We start from the raw sequence: 17,088 nt of genomic DNA on the forward strand, positions 1-17,088 counted from the left end.
GCCATTGCTGGACTAGCTGGACCACAGTCTGTGAACCTCTCTAACAAATCCCTGTTTAATACATAGAGATGCAGCCTATCATTTGTGTTCCTGTAGAGAACCCTGACTGATCCACTCCCTCACTGAGTCCTGTTTCTTCTGCTCTCTCTCCATGTCCTCACTCCTGTGTCTACCCTCCTGTAGAACCAGCAGGCCGGTGTCATGCTTACGCACACACGCATCAGGCCGTCCTCTAAGTGACAGGCATAGGTGTTGCCCTGAGGGCAGGCAGCCTTATTGGACAAAGGACTTCCGTCTTTGTGCCCGCCTAATCCTGTCTCCACACCCTACTCAAAGCTCCAGCTTTAACCCAGTAGGAAGTTCACACCCTGAGGCAACTTGGGAGTCAAGCTTCCTCCCTTTCCCAGCTGGGCAATGTCGCATACATAGTCAGTGGAAGAAGGGATACCCCCTTTTTCTATGCCCTGCCGCCAAGAGAGCCCACACAGAAAGGATACAGTGCATGCATTTTGCAAACCAAAGATGGGCATACATAGAGTGAGGTATACACCAGGAGGCAAAAAGCTGGCACATCGGACCTCTAGTCTAGCCCAGGAAACTGAGAAACTTTGCCCCACATTTTCAGGGTCTATAAATCTCAGCGCTGTGTTGGTGGGTTGGCTCGGCAGGCAAGCATTTATTGCCAAGTCTCCTATCCCAAGTTCAATCCCTGGAGCCCACAAGATAGGAGAGAACTGATTTCCACAGGTTGTCTACTGACCTCCATATGTGGGCCGTGGCACATCTGTGTCTTCACACACATACACAAATAATTATGTGTAATAAAAATAGAAAAATGGGCTCAGGGCCTATAATCTTCAGAGCTGTCAGACCTCAATCTATTATTGAGCAATATAGTAAGTAGCACTAAGTTTTCAGTAGTAAAAATACTTCACATACTTCGACAAAGTGTAGTAGTTAAGAAATTCCCCTTGTAAGAGTGAAGTGCATGGGTTTTTAAAGGTGTATGGTAATTGTGTACTTAAGTCTTGCAATGGGCGTGTACTATGTGGTTCTGTTTCTGAGAACTGGTCTGGTTTTGGAAGACATCTGTCCAACTTCAATGGTGAGACTGTTTGTTGCGCAGCCCCGCTGATCGTCATATATGGTGGCAAAGAGTCCAAGAGCCCAGTCGGGCGTGATCAACTAAATCAATCATGGCATATCTGTGCAATCAGGTATTTACTATCCAAAATAATGACCAAAACCAAAAAAATCAGAACTTTTGAGAGCTTATTACTATTGGGGACCACATTAAACCCTTGACATGAGTCAATACTCTTCTTTCTCACCATACTCAAAGTACTTTTATCCCCATCTCACAGATGAGGAATTGAGTGCTAAAAAATCATTTGCCCAAATTGTCTCCATCTTGGTATAGACCTCTGCACGGATAAGATTGCCAGGTTTTCTTATTTTTATGAAATAAACCCATGCTGTTGTACATGAAGAAAAACAAATTTTAATTTTTTTAAAGTAACATAAATGGCAAAAATCATCTCTCATTCCCTCTGCTGACCCCAGTGTCCAGCTGCCAGCCTGGCTTCAAGGACAAGCACAATGGTGGGCATGGATGGGTTCTGCTTGCTTTTCAAGCATAGCTTCCCCTAGAGGCAATAGCACTCTCCAACTGGGAAGAGAGAACGGATTCAAGCACGTTCACCAGTCAGCTCCCTATGGCCTCCCACCCCAGAAGCCCCAAGGATACTTGAACTCCTGGGAGCTGCCAGCCTAACACAAGAGCAAGCTCTTGCCTGGGAGCCAAGGCCAGGCCTCCATGAGCCTAAGATACACGGACCTTGTCTCTGGGTCTCTCAAAGCAGCCCTTCACCAGAATGAAGGGGCCTGAAGACAGTAGAGCAGCCCCCTCGAGGGGCAGCCACATCTCCAGAGAGCCTGCTGGCCTAGTCACCTGCTTCCTGGCTGTAGAGCCTTGGGTGGAAGGTCTCTTCCTCCCTATGCCTGTTTGTGTACTGGCCAATGAACAATTTAAGAGTACCAATTGAAGGAAAGCTGTCCCACTCAAAGTGGAACACAAAGTATGTTCCTAACAATGTCCTGAAGTAACAGTGCCCGAGCACATTCTGCTAACTGCTTGGTGTGATCTTATGTACTTCTCACGGGTGTCTTTAATGGGCACTATGACAACCTACAGCTTTACAGATAGAAAAAAAAAAAAGACTTTTAATGTAAAGTCACATGCTAATGAATAGTGGGGCAGGGTAGAATTTCATCCACCGTCTACTGCAATGTACACGAGGTGGGATAGCCTTCATCCAGTTACCATGGTCATAGCTGCCTACTGGGCTCCACCTGGCTTTAGAGAGTCTTATAATGTATGTGATGAGTACCCCGGGTTTTCCACAGCCCCTGGGCAGCCACCCATGGACACCAAGCCATAGACCCCTGTAGGAGTGTGTAGTCCCCTCCCTTCTTCACCCCACTGCGGCACCCAGTGACCCAATGATCAAAAGCTTATACAACCTGTAACAAGCCCCTAACTACACCTGGCCTTGAGCTGCTGGCCCAACAGAGACCCACACCCCAGGCCAGGTCTGCTGGCACTCTCTCTTGGCACCTGCTGGAAGACTCTAGGCTCTTAGCCAGACCTGGGAACTCTCGGTGGCTTAGGATAGTAAACCTGTGTGGCCTGAGAAGTATCCACAGGAAACAGAAAACTAGCACCCTTCCTCAAGCCGTGCACCCGCCTGGCCTCTCCAAGGCAGGGCAGTGGCCCCGAGGTCTGGGTGTGCAAGTGCGTGAAGGCGAGCGAGAGGGTAGCGGATGTGAGTGTGTGCGTGTGCACGGGTGGCTCCGAGTGTGTGCCGCTGTGATCGCGATCGGTCTGGAGCGGGCGGCAGGGCGGGCTGGGAGATCTCCTCCCCCCACCACATTGAGAAATCTCAGTGAGTCACCGAGTGGTTCTGCATATTAATGAGCTCGCTCTCGGAGAGGGCAGGAGCGAATTTAAAAGAGGCCAGGGTGGGCGGAGGGAGGTTGTGGGGAGATCGCAGCACCCAGCGCCAAGCGCAGCGCAGCGCGCAGCACCACACAGACGGCAGGAGCTCCCACCGACGGGCGCAGCTGGAGTGAGCCGAGCAGGGAGGCGTGCTCTAAGCAGAGAACCGAACCGCGCGGCATCCCCCGGCCGCCGCACGCACAGGCCGGCTCCCTTCTCGCGTCCCTGCTCCCCACCGCGCCCCTCCGGCCAGCATGAGGCTCCTGGCGGCCGCGCTGCTCCTGCTGCTCCTGGCGCTGTGCGCCTCGCGCGTGGACGGTGAGTGTCGCGAGGGCCCTCTGTCGCCGACCTGTCCCCTCCTAGGGAGCCCGAGCACCACCTAAGTATCCTGGAACCCCGGGGATCCCGGGCGGGCACCTTGGGCGGTCACTGAGCTGGAGACCCCTCTGGCGACTCAGCAGCCTGGCCGTGCTCTCCCGCAGGGTCCAAGTGTAAGTGTTCCCGGAAGGGGCCCAAGATCCGCTACAGCGACGTGAAGAAGCTGGAAATGAAGCCAAAGTACCCACACTGCGAGGAGAAGATGGTTATGTGAGTTCTGAGGGGGCATGTCCCGTGGCCGGGCACAACCTGGGGCTGGATCGGGCTGATACGCCTTTCCGCTTTAGCCAAGGTCCTGGGGAGCAGTTTATAATCGTCTGGCAAGTCCTCGGGACACTGCCTGACAGTCTGGAAAGGGGGTCTCTGGCCGGTCCCTCTGAGCCTGTCCTTGTTAGGATTCCAACGGGCAGGCTGGGGTGTTACTGTGGACGAGTGGTTCTGGGTCGCCCACTTAGAGCATCTACACCAGATCCGTTCGGGACACACACCCAGCGCTGCCTTCCTCTTCCTGAAGAGAGAAGTAACAGACCCTTGTCTTTAGTCGCAACTTTCCTTTCCGAGCCGCTTTTCAGTCAGGGTTTGGGCCACAGGGGTGGACAGTTGGGACTCCCGGGGCTTTCATTGTGAGCACGTCCCTGTCTCTTCCTTCTCCGGCAGCCTGGCTCCTGGTGGGTCCGTGAGTGTGAGCAGTGTTGCAGAGAGTGCTGTGCTGGGGTTAATGTGCCATGCCACCACCGCAGCTGCTTGGTGGGGATGTCGGCAAAGTCTTTAAAACTGGGGCAGAGAGAGAACACTGAGTTTCCTTGCGCCTCAGCCTTCCCAATTAACCACTTGAAGCCAGCGCGGCCGTTTCCCCTCAATGCACTCTTGGCCAGGAAGGCAGCCCTTGGCAAAACAGCTCCCAAATATTTGCCATGGACCATTGGCCCCTCTTCCCCTCCCCCAGAAACAGGACACACTTCATTCTCAGTCTGGGCAAGTGCCTTCCACCGGCTGCCCTTGCCGGCCCAGAGGCCTTCAGGCAGTGTCTGTGAAGCAAGGGCACACCCCCACCGGGCACCTCAAACCTCCACCCGGGCAAGTTCGGGAATTCAGAAAGCCGCGGGGCCTGAGCTGACCCGAGTCATGAGCTTCCGAATTAACCTCCTTACACCGCCCCTTGTCTTGCAGGTCAGATAAAGGAAAACTACCCTTCTAGGTGTGGGCTGGCTCAGGGTTCGCAGAGCTGTGGCAGACGACACAGCGCCTCAGAATCTCTAGTTTGGGGGTTCAAAAATGTTAGAGAAGATTTCGAGCTGTCTCTCAGACCTCCGGGAATAAAATAGTGCAACAGCAACTCAAAGGGACGTTCTCTGCCCTAGACGGGCTTCTTCTCTCCTTGACTGAACTCTGGGTACAGAGGGAAACTGCAGCCAAGCCCGTCCACTGGAAGGCATCGTGCAGGGAGAACTTGCAGGGGCCTCATGAGACCAGCACCTCTCCTAGGCCTTCCTCTCTACCCCATCCTTGACAGCCCCAAGACTCCTGCCCCTTTGATCAGACAGGGGACTGCACTTTTTGCCAAAACGGGGTTTCAGCCTCAAAAGCTGAAGGAGAGTTCTCCAGCTCACCCTGAGTCACCCAGAGACCACAGCTGGGGTTGTGGGTCGGTGGAGTCAGGACAAGGAAAAGCCTGGATTCCTTTTTAAAAAATATGTATTTGTTACTGGGGAGGGAGTTGGGGCCATGGCACAGGGATCAGAGGGCAACATGCAGGGGGTTCACCCCTTCCACCAGGTCTGTCCCAGGAACCAAACTCAGCTCCAGGCTTGGCGGCAGGGGCACTTACCTACTGAGCCATCTTGCCAGCTCAAGTCCATGTTCTTGAAGAACAATTTGTGTCATATGTCCATGGAGTTCTCGTCCAAACCATTGGCACCCCCAGAGCTGCTGTGACCCAGAATTTCTGATAGTTATTAGCCCTTGAATCCCAGACTCTGTATCCTGCTGCTGATTTGCATAACCCCAGGATTCTGAGCAGCTCTGGTAGAGGGGTGGGGGAGCCGGATGAACTCTTTGGTGCCCTCCCTGACTTTCAAAAGTGGGATGCTCAGTCTGCACTCTAGCCTACGGAGAAAGGGCTTTTTACTGGAGCTGGCCACTGGGGCAACAGCAGCATTGTGGGTGTGGAGGAAATACAGGAGGTAATTCTGCAGGGTGGCAGAGGGGTAGAGGGAGGGCCCCATGCTTGGAGCCTGCAAGGATCCACCTGTCTCCAGTGAAGCGCGATCCAATTACCTGGCATTATCAAATGTCCATCCCTGGTCTTGGATGAGGGAGAACAGGCTCCTGAAGCAGTATCCTGTCCCCATTCTGCGGGCAAGAGTCTGTGTTCTGTCCCTAGATTGGGAGATCGAATTCACAGCAGCCCTGCCCCCTTCTAGAATTTGTCCTATAAGCCCTGACTCTTCACCTTGAGGACCAGGTAGGGAACGAGCTGACCTCCCTACCCATCTGTGACCCCTTAGGAAGTCGGGTCTCCACTTTACATGTTCCAAGTGGACCCTCGTTCTTGACCATAGTACATCTCCCCCTCCCAGAAGTTTCCTGTAACTCCCACCATACCCCTGGTCTTCCTGGCTGAGAGAGGTATCTCAGACCATCCAGGACTGAGCTCACACATGAAGCATTTCTTCCCCCTGGCTGCCTCGTCTTTCCTGACTAATTAGAAATAACAGTGGTCACTGGACGCCTACCAGGGGCTGAGCACTGTGCATAGGTTATACCTTTAGCTCCTTCTATAACCCTGTGAGTAGCTCCTTATACTGTATCTGTTAAGCAGTCAGCAGCTTACAGGGATTCAGACTCAGCTGACTGTCTCAGTACCCGGCCCTGCTTCTCCCCTGCACAGCTAGGCCTCCGTGGAGGTGGAATTTTGGCTGAGAGAGGCCCAGAGAAGGAAGGTCTTATTTTTCTGCCCCCAAATGAGATAACTGCAACCTCACCCTCAAGCATAAAACTGGACTAACAGGCCAACCAGGCCCTTGCTCCAGGATCAGCAAATGCTCAGCCCAGGGACAACCGTGGAGGGTCCAGGTGCTGGGGTTAAGGGCCAGAGACTATGGTATGTGAGGGTATGACTCGGTCCCTTGATAGAGTTCCTCAAATCCAAGGGTGGTACTTGGCATGCGCACCTTCTAGCAGTGGTTCTGTCTACCTCTGGACCTCTGGAAGAACCCCCTGGCCATTGCTCCCCAAGGGAGCCTATGCTGGGGATTGCAGATCACTGGGTGCTGACGGGGTAGGAATTCCCAAAGGAAAAGTGAAACACTCTCTCCATACAGGCTAACCCCATCATGGAAGCTGAGACACAAAACATGAGAAGGCTGACCTGGGGTTGAGCACTTGAGACTTGAGGGAAGGACTGAGCCCCCCAGTCCTACAGACTGTTGTTAAGACATTTAAACCTGTGCCCATTCTGCTCTGTTTCAGCATCACCACCAAGAGCATGTCCCGGTACCGGGGCCAGGAGCACTGTCTGCACCCTAAGCTGCAGAGCACCAAACGCTTCATCAAATGGTACAACGCCTGGAATGAGAAGCGCAGGTACAATATCTCTTCTCGCCTCCCCATCCCCTCCCGCCCACCCAGAAGGGCTTGGCTATTGCTGTGGCTTTCAGGGCAGAAAGGGACCCACACACCATATCATCTACTAGCCTCATCTCATGTGAGACACCCACAAAAGTAGACACTCTGACACTGTTTCCACCTACCGCTGATGGGGAACCCACCACCTAACCAAGGAGGCTGCTGCTCTCTGGACAGCTGTGAGCACTGCAGGTGTATCCTTTTGTGAACTAAAATCTGCCTCATTCGAACTTTCCTATTCTAGTCCTTTGTGAACATTTTTTTTCATGTTCACATGTTTTTAATCTTGTGTGTACCGGAATTAAGTCTGCATGTATGTTTATGCGCCCCCTACATGACTGATGCCCAAGGACTCCAAAACAGCCTCATCAGATCCCCTGATGCTGCAGTTACAGGTGGCTGTGGGCCTTCATGTGGGTGTCAGGTCCTCTGCAAGGACCGATGCTTTTAACTGTGGAGCCATCCCTCCGGCCCCTAACTTACATACTACCGTCTTCATTGTTCTTTTAATGGAAGTCACATACGCTGAAAATGGCTGGGTGAGCACCAAGGTGCCCAGTGCCCTGTTCTTCCCCGACACCTTCTCAGGCAGGTTCTGGAAGCTGCTTGAGTTCAGCCCCTTCCCATCAGAGCCACTTTCCCCAAAGGAGCAGCGGCTAAAATGATCAGCGCCTTGGGGCAAACACCTCTGCTAGCTGGGCAGTTTCTCCATCAGAGGGGCTTCTTAGTTCTAATCTTGGGGTCTCCAGGTCTGGCCATGGAAGGACAGGCTACCTCCCAGCTCCTTTGTACCATGTGACAATGAGCCTGTCCTGGGGCAGGCCACTGCTCACACACCCAAGGCTTGTTCTCTTATACCTTTACCTGCAAAGCTGGGGAAGGACACACACTTGGGTGACTTCCAAAGACCCCAGCACCTTGCCCTAAGACAGGGGAGCCAGATGGGGACAGGGTGTGACCTTCACAGCACCTGGAAGAGTCAGGGCAAGAAGCCAGGACCCTGGGAGGTGTTCGGGTCCCCGGTGCTGCCTTTCCTAGCATGTGCTCCCCCAGCCCAGCCTTGTGACCAGCTCTCTCGGAGCTGGCACCCCTGTTCAGCTTCTGCACCTGAATCCTTTCTCGTTCCCTCCAAAACTGCCTCATCTGCAGCTGCCTGAAATAGAAAGTGGTGAGGTGAGCTGATGTATCTGATGGGAGTGAAGCCCTCTTTCTGGCCAGAGCATGCAGTTCACATGGCGAAAGCAGAGCCTGCTCCACCCCCCACCCCCCACCCCCCACCTCCCAGGCCTGTGTCATCAAAAGCAAAATGGCTGGAGGCTTAGCTTCTGGAGGGTTGGGAAGTCTTGCCCAGATGACTGGAGACATCAGACCTTCCCCCACACCGCGTTTCTTCCTCCACCTGGGCCGTGTCTTTGAAGAGGAGGCCCCTGTGGGGGTCCTGCACCCCCACCTCACTGTTTCACTTTTTAAAATTGCTCTCATGAAGGCTGTGAGAGCTGTCTGCTACTAGGCCCCTGACAATTTACTACATCAAGAGTCCGGCCCTTTTGGGGGGGAGGGGGAGGTGCAGGCGCTATTTGCTTGTTTGTATATCTGTTAAGACAAGGTCTCACATAGCCCAGGCTAGTATCGATTCAAACTCAAAGCAAAGGATGACTTTGAACCATGAATCCTAATCCCACTACCTCCCAAGTGTCGGGATTACGTGATTACAGGCCTGAGTTCTGGGTTCATCCATTTCTTGGGACACTGAGGCATCCCAGAATAGGAAACTGCCATGCCTGCCCTTTCCCTTTCTACCCTTCCCTGGTAAAGGATTAGAAAGGACTTAGTGAATATAGATAGAGATAAAAGAACTGCTCAAAGTCAGAGGAGAGCGAACATACATGCTCAATAGCCCAGGGTGGAGAACAGAGAAGGATGCGTGGCAGGGCCTGGCCCCTGGTCTATGGCACCAATAAGTGAGCTCAGAGCCCCTTAGAGACCAGAATCTCTGGCTGTCATGAGTCAGCTATATTGAGCATTTCATTGCATTCCTATATTATTTATATGTATGTGTCTATCTACCTGGCTGCCTGGATGCCTTGTGAGTGCAATTCCTGAGATGGCCAGAAGAGGGCCTTGGATGCCCTGGAGCTGGAGTTACAGGTTTTTGCAAACTATCTAATGTGGGTGCAGGAAGCTGAACTTGGGTCCTCTGAGCAGTGACAGGTCTTAGATGCCATCTCTCCAGTCCCCAGGCAGTTTATTTCAATGCATAATTAGGGGATCTTACTTGGAAATCAGGATCAAGGAAAAAGGAGCAGTGAGCTGAGTGGGCAGTACAGCCCAGTGCTAGGATTTCGGGTTTGGGGGAGCACACCCATCCTTGTGTGAACTTTTGCGTTGGCTTCAATCCCATCCTCAGAGCCACCTCCCCTCTCCGGGCCCCAGGCCTGGGAAGGGGTCCACAGATGAAGCCACTAAGCAGCAGCTATAAGTGGCCTGCACCGCGTCCTGAGCCACTGACAACCGTGTCCTTTCTTCCCAGAGTCTACGAAGAATAGGAGGACTGATCTCGGGAAGAAAAACTCCAGGCCAGTTGAGAGACTTCAGCAGAGGACTTCGCAGATTAAAATAAAAGCCCTTTCTTTCTCACAAGCATACGACAAATTATATATTGCTATGAAGCTCTTCTTACCAGGGTCAGTTTTTACATTTTATAGCTGTGTGTGAAAGGCTTCCAGATGTGAGACCCAGCTCTCCTGCACTCCAGACTTCATTTCCAGTGGCTTTTTGCCGAAAGGGGGGATGGGGGTGGGACAACTCAAGCCTTTCCTTTTTAAAATAAGGGGTTTTGTATTTGTCCATATGTCACTACACATCTGAGCTTTATAAGCGTCTGGAAGGAACAATGAGCTTGGTTGAGGCATTTCATTGCGCCATTGCTCTGGACCAGGCTTGCGAAGCTTCCGCTCAGAGGTCCTGGCGCCTCGGCACAGCTGCCATGGCCTCTCCTGGACGTACGACTGGCCAGGGTTTCAGTGGGACTCCACAGTGGCCCCTGTTGCAGGGCAACTGGGAGCAGGTCCTTCAACATCTGTACCTCGAGAAACTCAGTCTAGTTACCAGGATAAGCTTCTTCCCCACCCCCAGCCCAGTTCACAGCCAGGCAAGTGATGGTTAGGGGAGCTGGGTCTTCCTTCCAACCTGAGGGTTTCTGAAAAGTTCGCTGCTTTGGTAGATGATGCTTCCAAAGCCTGGGAAGTTCAAGCACTGTGGAAAACAACCTAAGGAGGAAAGATTCAAGAATAAACGCACAACACACAGCTGGAGAGTCACATCCTATCGGCAAGGGGAAACTTTCAAAGCTTTGTTTCTTTCCCTCACCCCAACAGAAAGCACACCCCCCTCTAGGCAGATGCAAACAGCGCAGTCCTCTTTGGGGGTTCAGATGATCCTGAACCCACTCCTGTGTACATACCACCCTCAGGGTGCCCTACCGCACCGTACGGCTGTTTCTCTGCTCTGTACATGCTGAGAGCCACGAGCTGCATGCAGGTTTCATGTTCTTTCTAAGATGAAAAAGAAAGTAATAAAATATATTTGAAGTTACCAAAATTCTAGACTCCTGGGCTCTTTTCTCTCTAGTTAAGCCAGAGAACAATAAAACATTTGCCTCGTCCTAAATAAATGGGCACAATGTGTGGGAGAGAAAATGGGTGTCGCACAAATACCTGTCAGCAGTCTCTGTGGAAGGCGTGGGGCTGTTGCTGTTTCTAGAAGCCAGACGGCCAGGCCTGGAGGCGAATGCACCCCGTATCCCAGCAGCTTGGTGGGAGCAGGCAGGTGGAGGTTGGCAGGACTGGGGGGTCCCAAAGAAGAAGCTGTTCAAGATGCCTTGGGGCCCTCAGGTCTGAGAGGCCCTGCGGAGGGGCTGTGTGGTCTGCTTCTGCTTCTGGAAGATACCTGTAACTGCAGAGCACACCCAGTGGTGTCTCTGGGAAGTGGGTGGTGGAGGGGAGGCTCTGGAAGGGAGGGCCCTGGGGCTGGTGAGCTGCGTCTTACTGAGTGTAGCTAAGTCAGCTGCATTGGTCCTCCAGCCCTGCTGCCCAGGGCGAGAAGTCCCTAGACTAGGAACCTGGAGCCACACCCCTTCGCTTTCACAGACGGTTTCCTGACATTGGCTCTGCTCACATTTGCAAGGACACACAGCAAGTCTCTTCTGCTGGTGTGAACCACAGGATGATGCTGTGGCCATCTCTGTCTCAGCCAGGCTTCCTCTCGGTAGCTCCAAGCTGCCTCTCTTGAGCTACTGAGCACACTGAGGACTGCATCCGAGGGTGTCAGGGCCCTTACTGTCACCCTCCCCAATAGCTGGATGGCCACTTTCTGCTGAGGGCTGGGACCATGAATCTGCCACCCCACCTCTTCCTTTCCCTCACTAAAGAGGAAAATGGCGTAGTAACCCTAACCCGAAGCCGGAGACCAATAGATGTTACAGAGTAGGGGAACCCCCAATAGATGTCACAGAGCAGGGAGCCCCCAGTAGATGTTACAGAGTAGGGAGCCCCCAATAGATGTTACAGAGTAGGGGAGCCCCAGTAGATGTGACAGAGTAGGGAGCCCCAGTAGATGTGACAGAGTAGGGAGCCCCCATCGACAGCCACATCCCAGAGCAGGGACAGCAGAAGACAGGCTCCACCTCCCAGGGGCCCCAAAGCCTGCTTGGTCCTGGTGTAGTACCAACAGGGTCTCCCAAGCGAGGACCCTGTGTAAAGCAGCCTAGAGAAAGAGCTCTGCTTCATTCCAGCGGACCTTCTTCACGGTAGCTGACAGCATGGGGTGCTGGTCACTCATGTTCCAGGTTCTAGACTCACTTGGCCCCTCCACACACTCTACACACCACACACTTTCTCACACTTGATCCACTGAAGGGCGGGTCCTGCTCACCTAGGCTCCCATTAGAACGGGCTACAGGGTTTACTCCCTGTTCAAATGAACCTTTATGTAAGAATAATTAACTTACTGCGTGTTTTAAATAGGGTGTTTTGAATGTTTTCATCATGAGGAAATAGTTAATGTTTGGGGTAATGGATATGATAATTAGCCCGTCTGATTAGTATGCGTGGTACCCATGTATGGAAATATCACACCGTACCACATGAATATGTACAACTCACTTCTGTCAACTGAAAAAGCGTTTGAGTGACAAAAAGAAAAATGGCAAGTTTCAAGCTGGCAACAGCTGAACATTCAACCCAGCACGGGTCCTTCCTAGACAGGCCCAGGGCAACTCACGTGTTGCAAACCCAAGAGGCAGCCTGTCTCCGGTGTCAGCTTCAACACCTCGCTGGATGGTTCACTGGCCTCGAATTACTACAGGATTTGCTCTGCAATGTGGCCATTTTGAGTGTCTAATGAGCTGTGTTCTCAGAGGTCGTCTTTGTTTAAAACCTCCCCAAATCTGTGAAGGTACAAGGCACGATGTTCGCGCCTCACCCATGAGCACTCTCTGCCACCATGAAGGCCCGAGGCTGAGGACAATCCTGAGCTTGTATAGACCATGTCGTTCCTCTGCAGACAAGCCTGAAGTTAAGTTTAACTTATAAACCGGGTACAATAAAAGACCAAACACACCTCGCTGTACACAACCTCGGCATGGCATCATTTCTTTACTGTGGTGTCTAAACCTGGGGGTGGAGTTCAGTAGAAGAGCTCCTGTTGGCACATGTGAGGCCCTGGGTTTGATTTCAACAACACGAGTCAACCTAAAACTCGCCTGTCATAGTTAGCTTCAGCTGTTAACTCAAGTGTAGCACCTCCTGGAACCACACGGCAGAGTTGCCTTCATCAGACTGCCCTGTGGCCATGTCAAAGAGGCATTTTCTTAATTGCTGGTCAATGCAGGGAGTCCAGCCCCCTGTCAGAGGCGCCATCCCTAGGCAGTAGGCCTGGGTTGTATAAGGAAGGTAATCGATTGATCGAGCAAGCTATGGGCGTGAACCGCCATACCTCCATGGCTTCTGCTTCACCTTCCTACCTCCAGGTGTCCACCTTGGCTTCCCTCGATGGTGACCTGTAACCTGTGAGGTAAAATCGTTGCTTTGGGGCACGGTATTTACCGTAGCATTAGAGACTCAAACCAGGACATCTCCTCTTTCACTTGAAGCACTTTCAGCTTCTCCTTGGTGTATCAGACATCAGCACTGTACACTGCGGGGTCATTACTAAGTAAAATAAGAGGTACTGGCACAGCACTGCAAGGGCTGGTCTATAACCAAAACAACGGCTGATAACGGAAGGGCAGAGCATACAACATGGAAACGCTGCACAAAAGGGTCATTCATGTCCCTGAAGGACAGAGCAGAAAGCTGCAAGATCTCATTATGATACTAAAATGACCTACCAGCTAAGATAGTGCTTATTTCTGGAATCTTCCACCTAACATTTTTGGGCAGTGATTGACCACAGTTGACTTGAAAGCACCGAAGGTGAAACCGTGGTGAGGAGACTGCTGTTCTCAAACACCACTGGCCAGCTGTTGGCATTCTGGCTTCAGGACCCTTTCCAGGAGCACTGAGCAGCTGCTGTGTGCAGAACTCTGCCCTGAGCCCCTGAGTGGGGATTAACTGCTGTGCCCCAGCATGAGCTGCTGGGGACAGGGAATTCCCATAGTGAGAGGAGTCTGAAAATTAAAGTGAGAGGGCCAGCCAGCGTCCATCCTGGGGACTGCAAGTTGGTGTAGATCCAAACTGAACTTGACAAAGAAAGAGGAGACGGGAAAGGCGTTAGCTGGGTGGGTGGGGGCTTGGGAGAGCTTTCAGAGCTAGGACCCTGGCTCCTGAGATGGGATGGACTGACTGGCCAACCTGAGATATCCAAATTCCCCTTACCCCGGACCTCTCCACCACCATGGGCAGACAGGTAGGAGCTTTTAGGAGATGCCCAGGCTCCTGTCACTTCTGGCGAGTATGACAGTGTGAAATTCACATCCCCGATGAGAAGTCTTCCCAACATTCTCCTATGAGTTCAGGCCATCCTACCTGCACACTGGGCAGGATGCACTAACATTTGCACACATTCCTCACGTGTTCCTCACACGGGGCACCGGAATGTGTGGATTCAGTGAATTAGTGATTGATTCTGAGCCACAATAATGCATTAGTGTGGAATTAAGGAGAGAAATAAAAGCACACCACGCCCCTGAAATCATCTAAGTGAGTCCAGGTTTGAATTCTGTCCTTCATGCTTCCATCCGTGTGTCTCCCTCCCTGACACAGGTCTCTGCCCTCTTTTTATCGAATAGCATAGACACATCACATGGGGATAGATGTGGGACACTTTACAGAAGTGTGTAACAGAATTTTACTACGTCACTGACCCCAACAGATCCAGAGAACAAAGGGTACCACAAGCATCATCATTTATCAACCTGTATCCATAACCGGTTGCTTCCAACTTCTGGATTTGCTGCTTTCAGCAAATGATACACACACATTGTCTGTGTCGGGGACCTGAGAGAGAGAGTACATAACTTAAGACTGCAGGTGTGCACTAGCTTGGGTTGTAAAAGTTGATTACATGGCAAATCCAAGGCTGGTTTGTTACATTGTTCTCTTAAAGGCAGATTAATAATCAGGTTGAGTGCACAGTGGGACAACAGTCTGAAGTGACCTCAAGGTGTATTATTAATGCTGGCTGTGAGGTCCAGCAAAAGTTTTAGTCTTTAAGGATGTAAGAAATATTTCCATCATATTTCATTGGCACAGTGAGGAACAGCATTGGCCCAGGTTGGTCCCCTTTCCTTAGAGGCAGAACTCACGTATCATGGGCAGAGCCGCCACCGCCTCCTCGTCTACCAGGCCACTGCTACACTCTGAGCTGGACGCCAGAGATGCTTTCTGTCTATGGGACAAAGGCACTGCCTGGATTGCATGTTGGTCTACACACCATGCAACAGGTGCACACCACAGGCTCCAGAGGCTCCTCCAAAACCGTGCCTGGCCCCAGGTTCAAAGGGGACCCCTGAGCCAGACCTTGAAATTGACAAAGAAAAAGACAAGTTGTTGTCAAGCACAATGCACTGCTCCCATACCTGCTCTGATGGGCTGTGGCCATGAGCTATGACCAAACAGGTTTAAGGGGTACACTCCATCACGACAGGAAGGCATGGCAGCAGTGCAAGTTGGGGGGAACCCCAGACTAGACAGTTCCATGGGTATAAAGAAAGGTTTATTTGGGGGCATTCAAAACTGCCATGGCTACCTCTCAGGGCAGCAAGAATAGCAAGGATGGGCAGTTATGGGCGGGGTGGGGCAGAGTGGGGGCAGGGGAGCATGTCATGCTGCAGAGGGAGGAGGTGAGTTAGCTGGAACAGCCTGGGAGCTAACGTGGGGATTTGATCTGTTGGAGGCTTGCTTGCATTAACAGGGAACTAGATGCCCTGGTAGGGGGCTGCAGGGCAAATGAGAAAGTCATGGATTTTCCCAGCAGAGAGAAACCCACTTTACAAGGTTCCTGGTCAGAGTCTAGCTGGAGCTGAGCCAGACTGTCGTCATCCATGACACTGTCGATGGCACTGCTACTTTAGGGGGTTGGGACCTGACAAGCAGGAGCATGGGGCAGCAGTAACATCTCATCCACTGTCAGGAATCCGAGAGCAGTGAAGGTCATCCCGAGTCTACATTATTCATTCAGTCCAGGCCCCCAGATGGGACGGTGCCACCCACATTCCAGGGGGTTCTCCCTTCTCAGTCAAAACTCTTTAGCAACACCACTGGCTGTCTCTCTGAGGTCGTTCTCAGACTATTTAGTCAACCATCACTCATCCTCCGATGTCCCAGGGTGATCAGGGTATAATATATATGGCTACTGTCATGAGCCTGGCAGGAAAGCACACAGACTCTGGGATCACAGGTTATCTACAGACTGATCAGTCGCTTCCATCACCTCCTCCAGGTGAGACTGCATGCCTTGGAAGCGATGGTTTCTCAAAGCCCTCCAGAGTACCTAGTAGTCTTCATGGACCATCCCTCGCTGCTCCCTGTTCCACACTGACTTGCCTCAGCTGCTAGGTGAAGACTGGATCTGATGTTGGCACACTGGTACCACTTGAGGAGGCAGGGAGCCCTTTGGAGAACCATCTGGTGAGTAAGCCCCTCCCCCACCATATGTCTGTCCACAGGAGATGCCCAGACAATTAGGTATCAGGTTCTGCTTTCCAGAGAACAAAAGTCAGCCACACAGCGGCACCCCCAGGAGAGCAGAGGGAAAAGGCTTCCCTTGCTGGTTTGGTTGGCATGAGCTTAAGTGAGGCATTAGCTACCTTGGCACCTGGGATGGGATGCAGGCCTTCGACAACCCCATTCCGACTCAGGGCAAGTGGGCAGTGCCGAGCACGGGGCAGCCTGGGGATCTGTGGAGACCCTGGACTGCACCACACTCGTGCACCAGGCCTGAGGGCTGATGGACCAAATCTGCAATGTTGTTCCTTCTCTTGACCCTGGAAAGTGCTGGGACAGGAGAGAGAACAGAGAGCCAAATGCACCCTGTGGAGCCTTGCTGGTTCTGTGGGCTGGAGGAGCCTCCTGGAGCCAGGGGAGCTCCGGGGTGGCACATGAGCCCCTCAGGCTCTCCATTTTCCTCTTTATGTGTAGCCCTTAACCAATACCCCATTCCAGAACTTTGGGCTCTGTCCAGACCCCTGTGCCGAGGGCCACCCTACAGCCACAGGCCAGTGATAGTGTAACTATCCACTAATCAGAACTAAATAATCCATGAAGTAGCCGACTCCATAGTTGAGAAGTCCAAATGCTGTGTCCTTAAGCAGAACACAAAATGATGCATCCTGGAGCCGCCCCTGGGCTCCACAGAGGCAAAGCCTTTCTCAGACGGTAACCAGGGGAAGTGATGGGAAGGTGGAGTCCGGCTGTGACATACCTCCCTTCTCCATGCCTGCCCTGTCTGGCCTCAGCCACTCCGGGAGGTACCTCAAGCCCTGCACCATCCAGGGTACCCTTTCCACACCCCACTTGAGTCCATACAGCTGCCCCAGCCACCTGAGGACACACATCAAGAAGGTGTTTAACTGACCTTGAAGGCCT

The 17,088-nt window shown here is 52.4% G+C and overlaps 1 protein-coding gene across 1 annotated transcript; it reads left to right on the forward strand.

Annotated features, from left to right (window-relative positions):
* Window positions 1–3,020: 3,020 nt before the first annotated feature.
* On the forward strand, window positions 3,021–10,603 carry Cxcl14 (C-X-C motif chemokine ligand 14). The gene is made up of 4 exons (XM_028863373.2): window positions 3,021–3,316; window positions 3,481–3,586; window positions 6,848–6,961; window positions 9,534–10,603. The coding sequence occupies exons 1-4, from the start codon at window positions 3,253–3,255 to the stop codon at window positions 9,547–9,549; spliced, it is 300 nt and encodes a 99-aa protein (XP_028719206.1). The 5' UTR covers window positions 3,021–3,252; the 3' UTR covers window positions 9,550–10,603.
* The last annotated feature ends 6,485 nt before the right edge of the window (window positions 10,604–17,088 follow it).

The sequence above is a fragment of the Peromyscus leucopus genome, chromosome 5, assembly GCF_004664715.2.
Source record: "Peromyscus leucopus breed LL Stock chromosome 5, UCI_PerLeu_2.1, whole genome shotgun sequence".
Lineage (NCBI taxonomy): Eukaryota > Metazoa > Chordata > Mammalia > Rodentia > Cricetidae > Peromyscus > Peromyscus leucopus.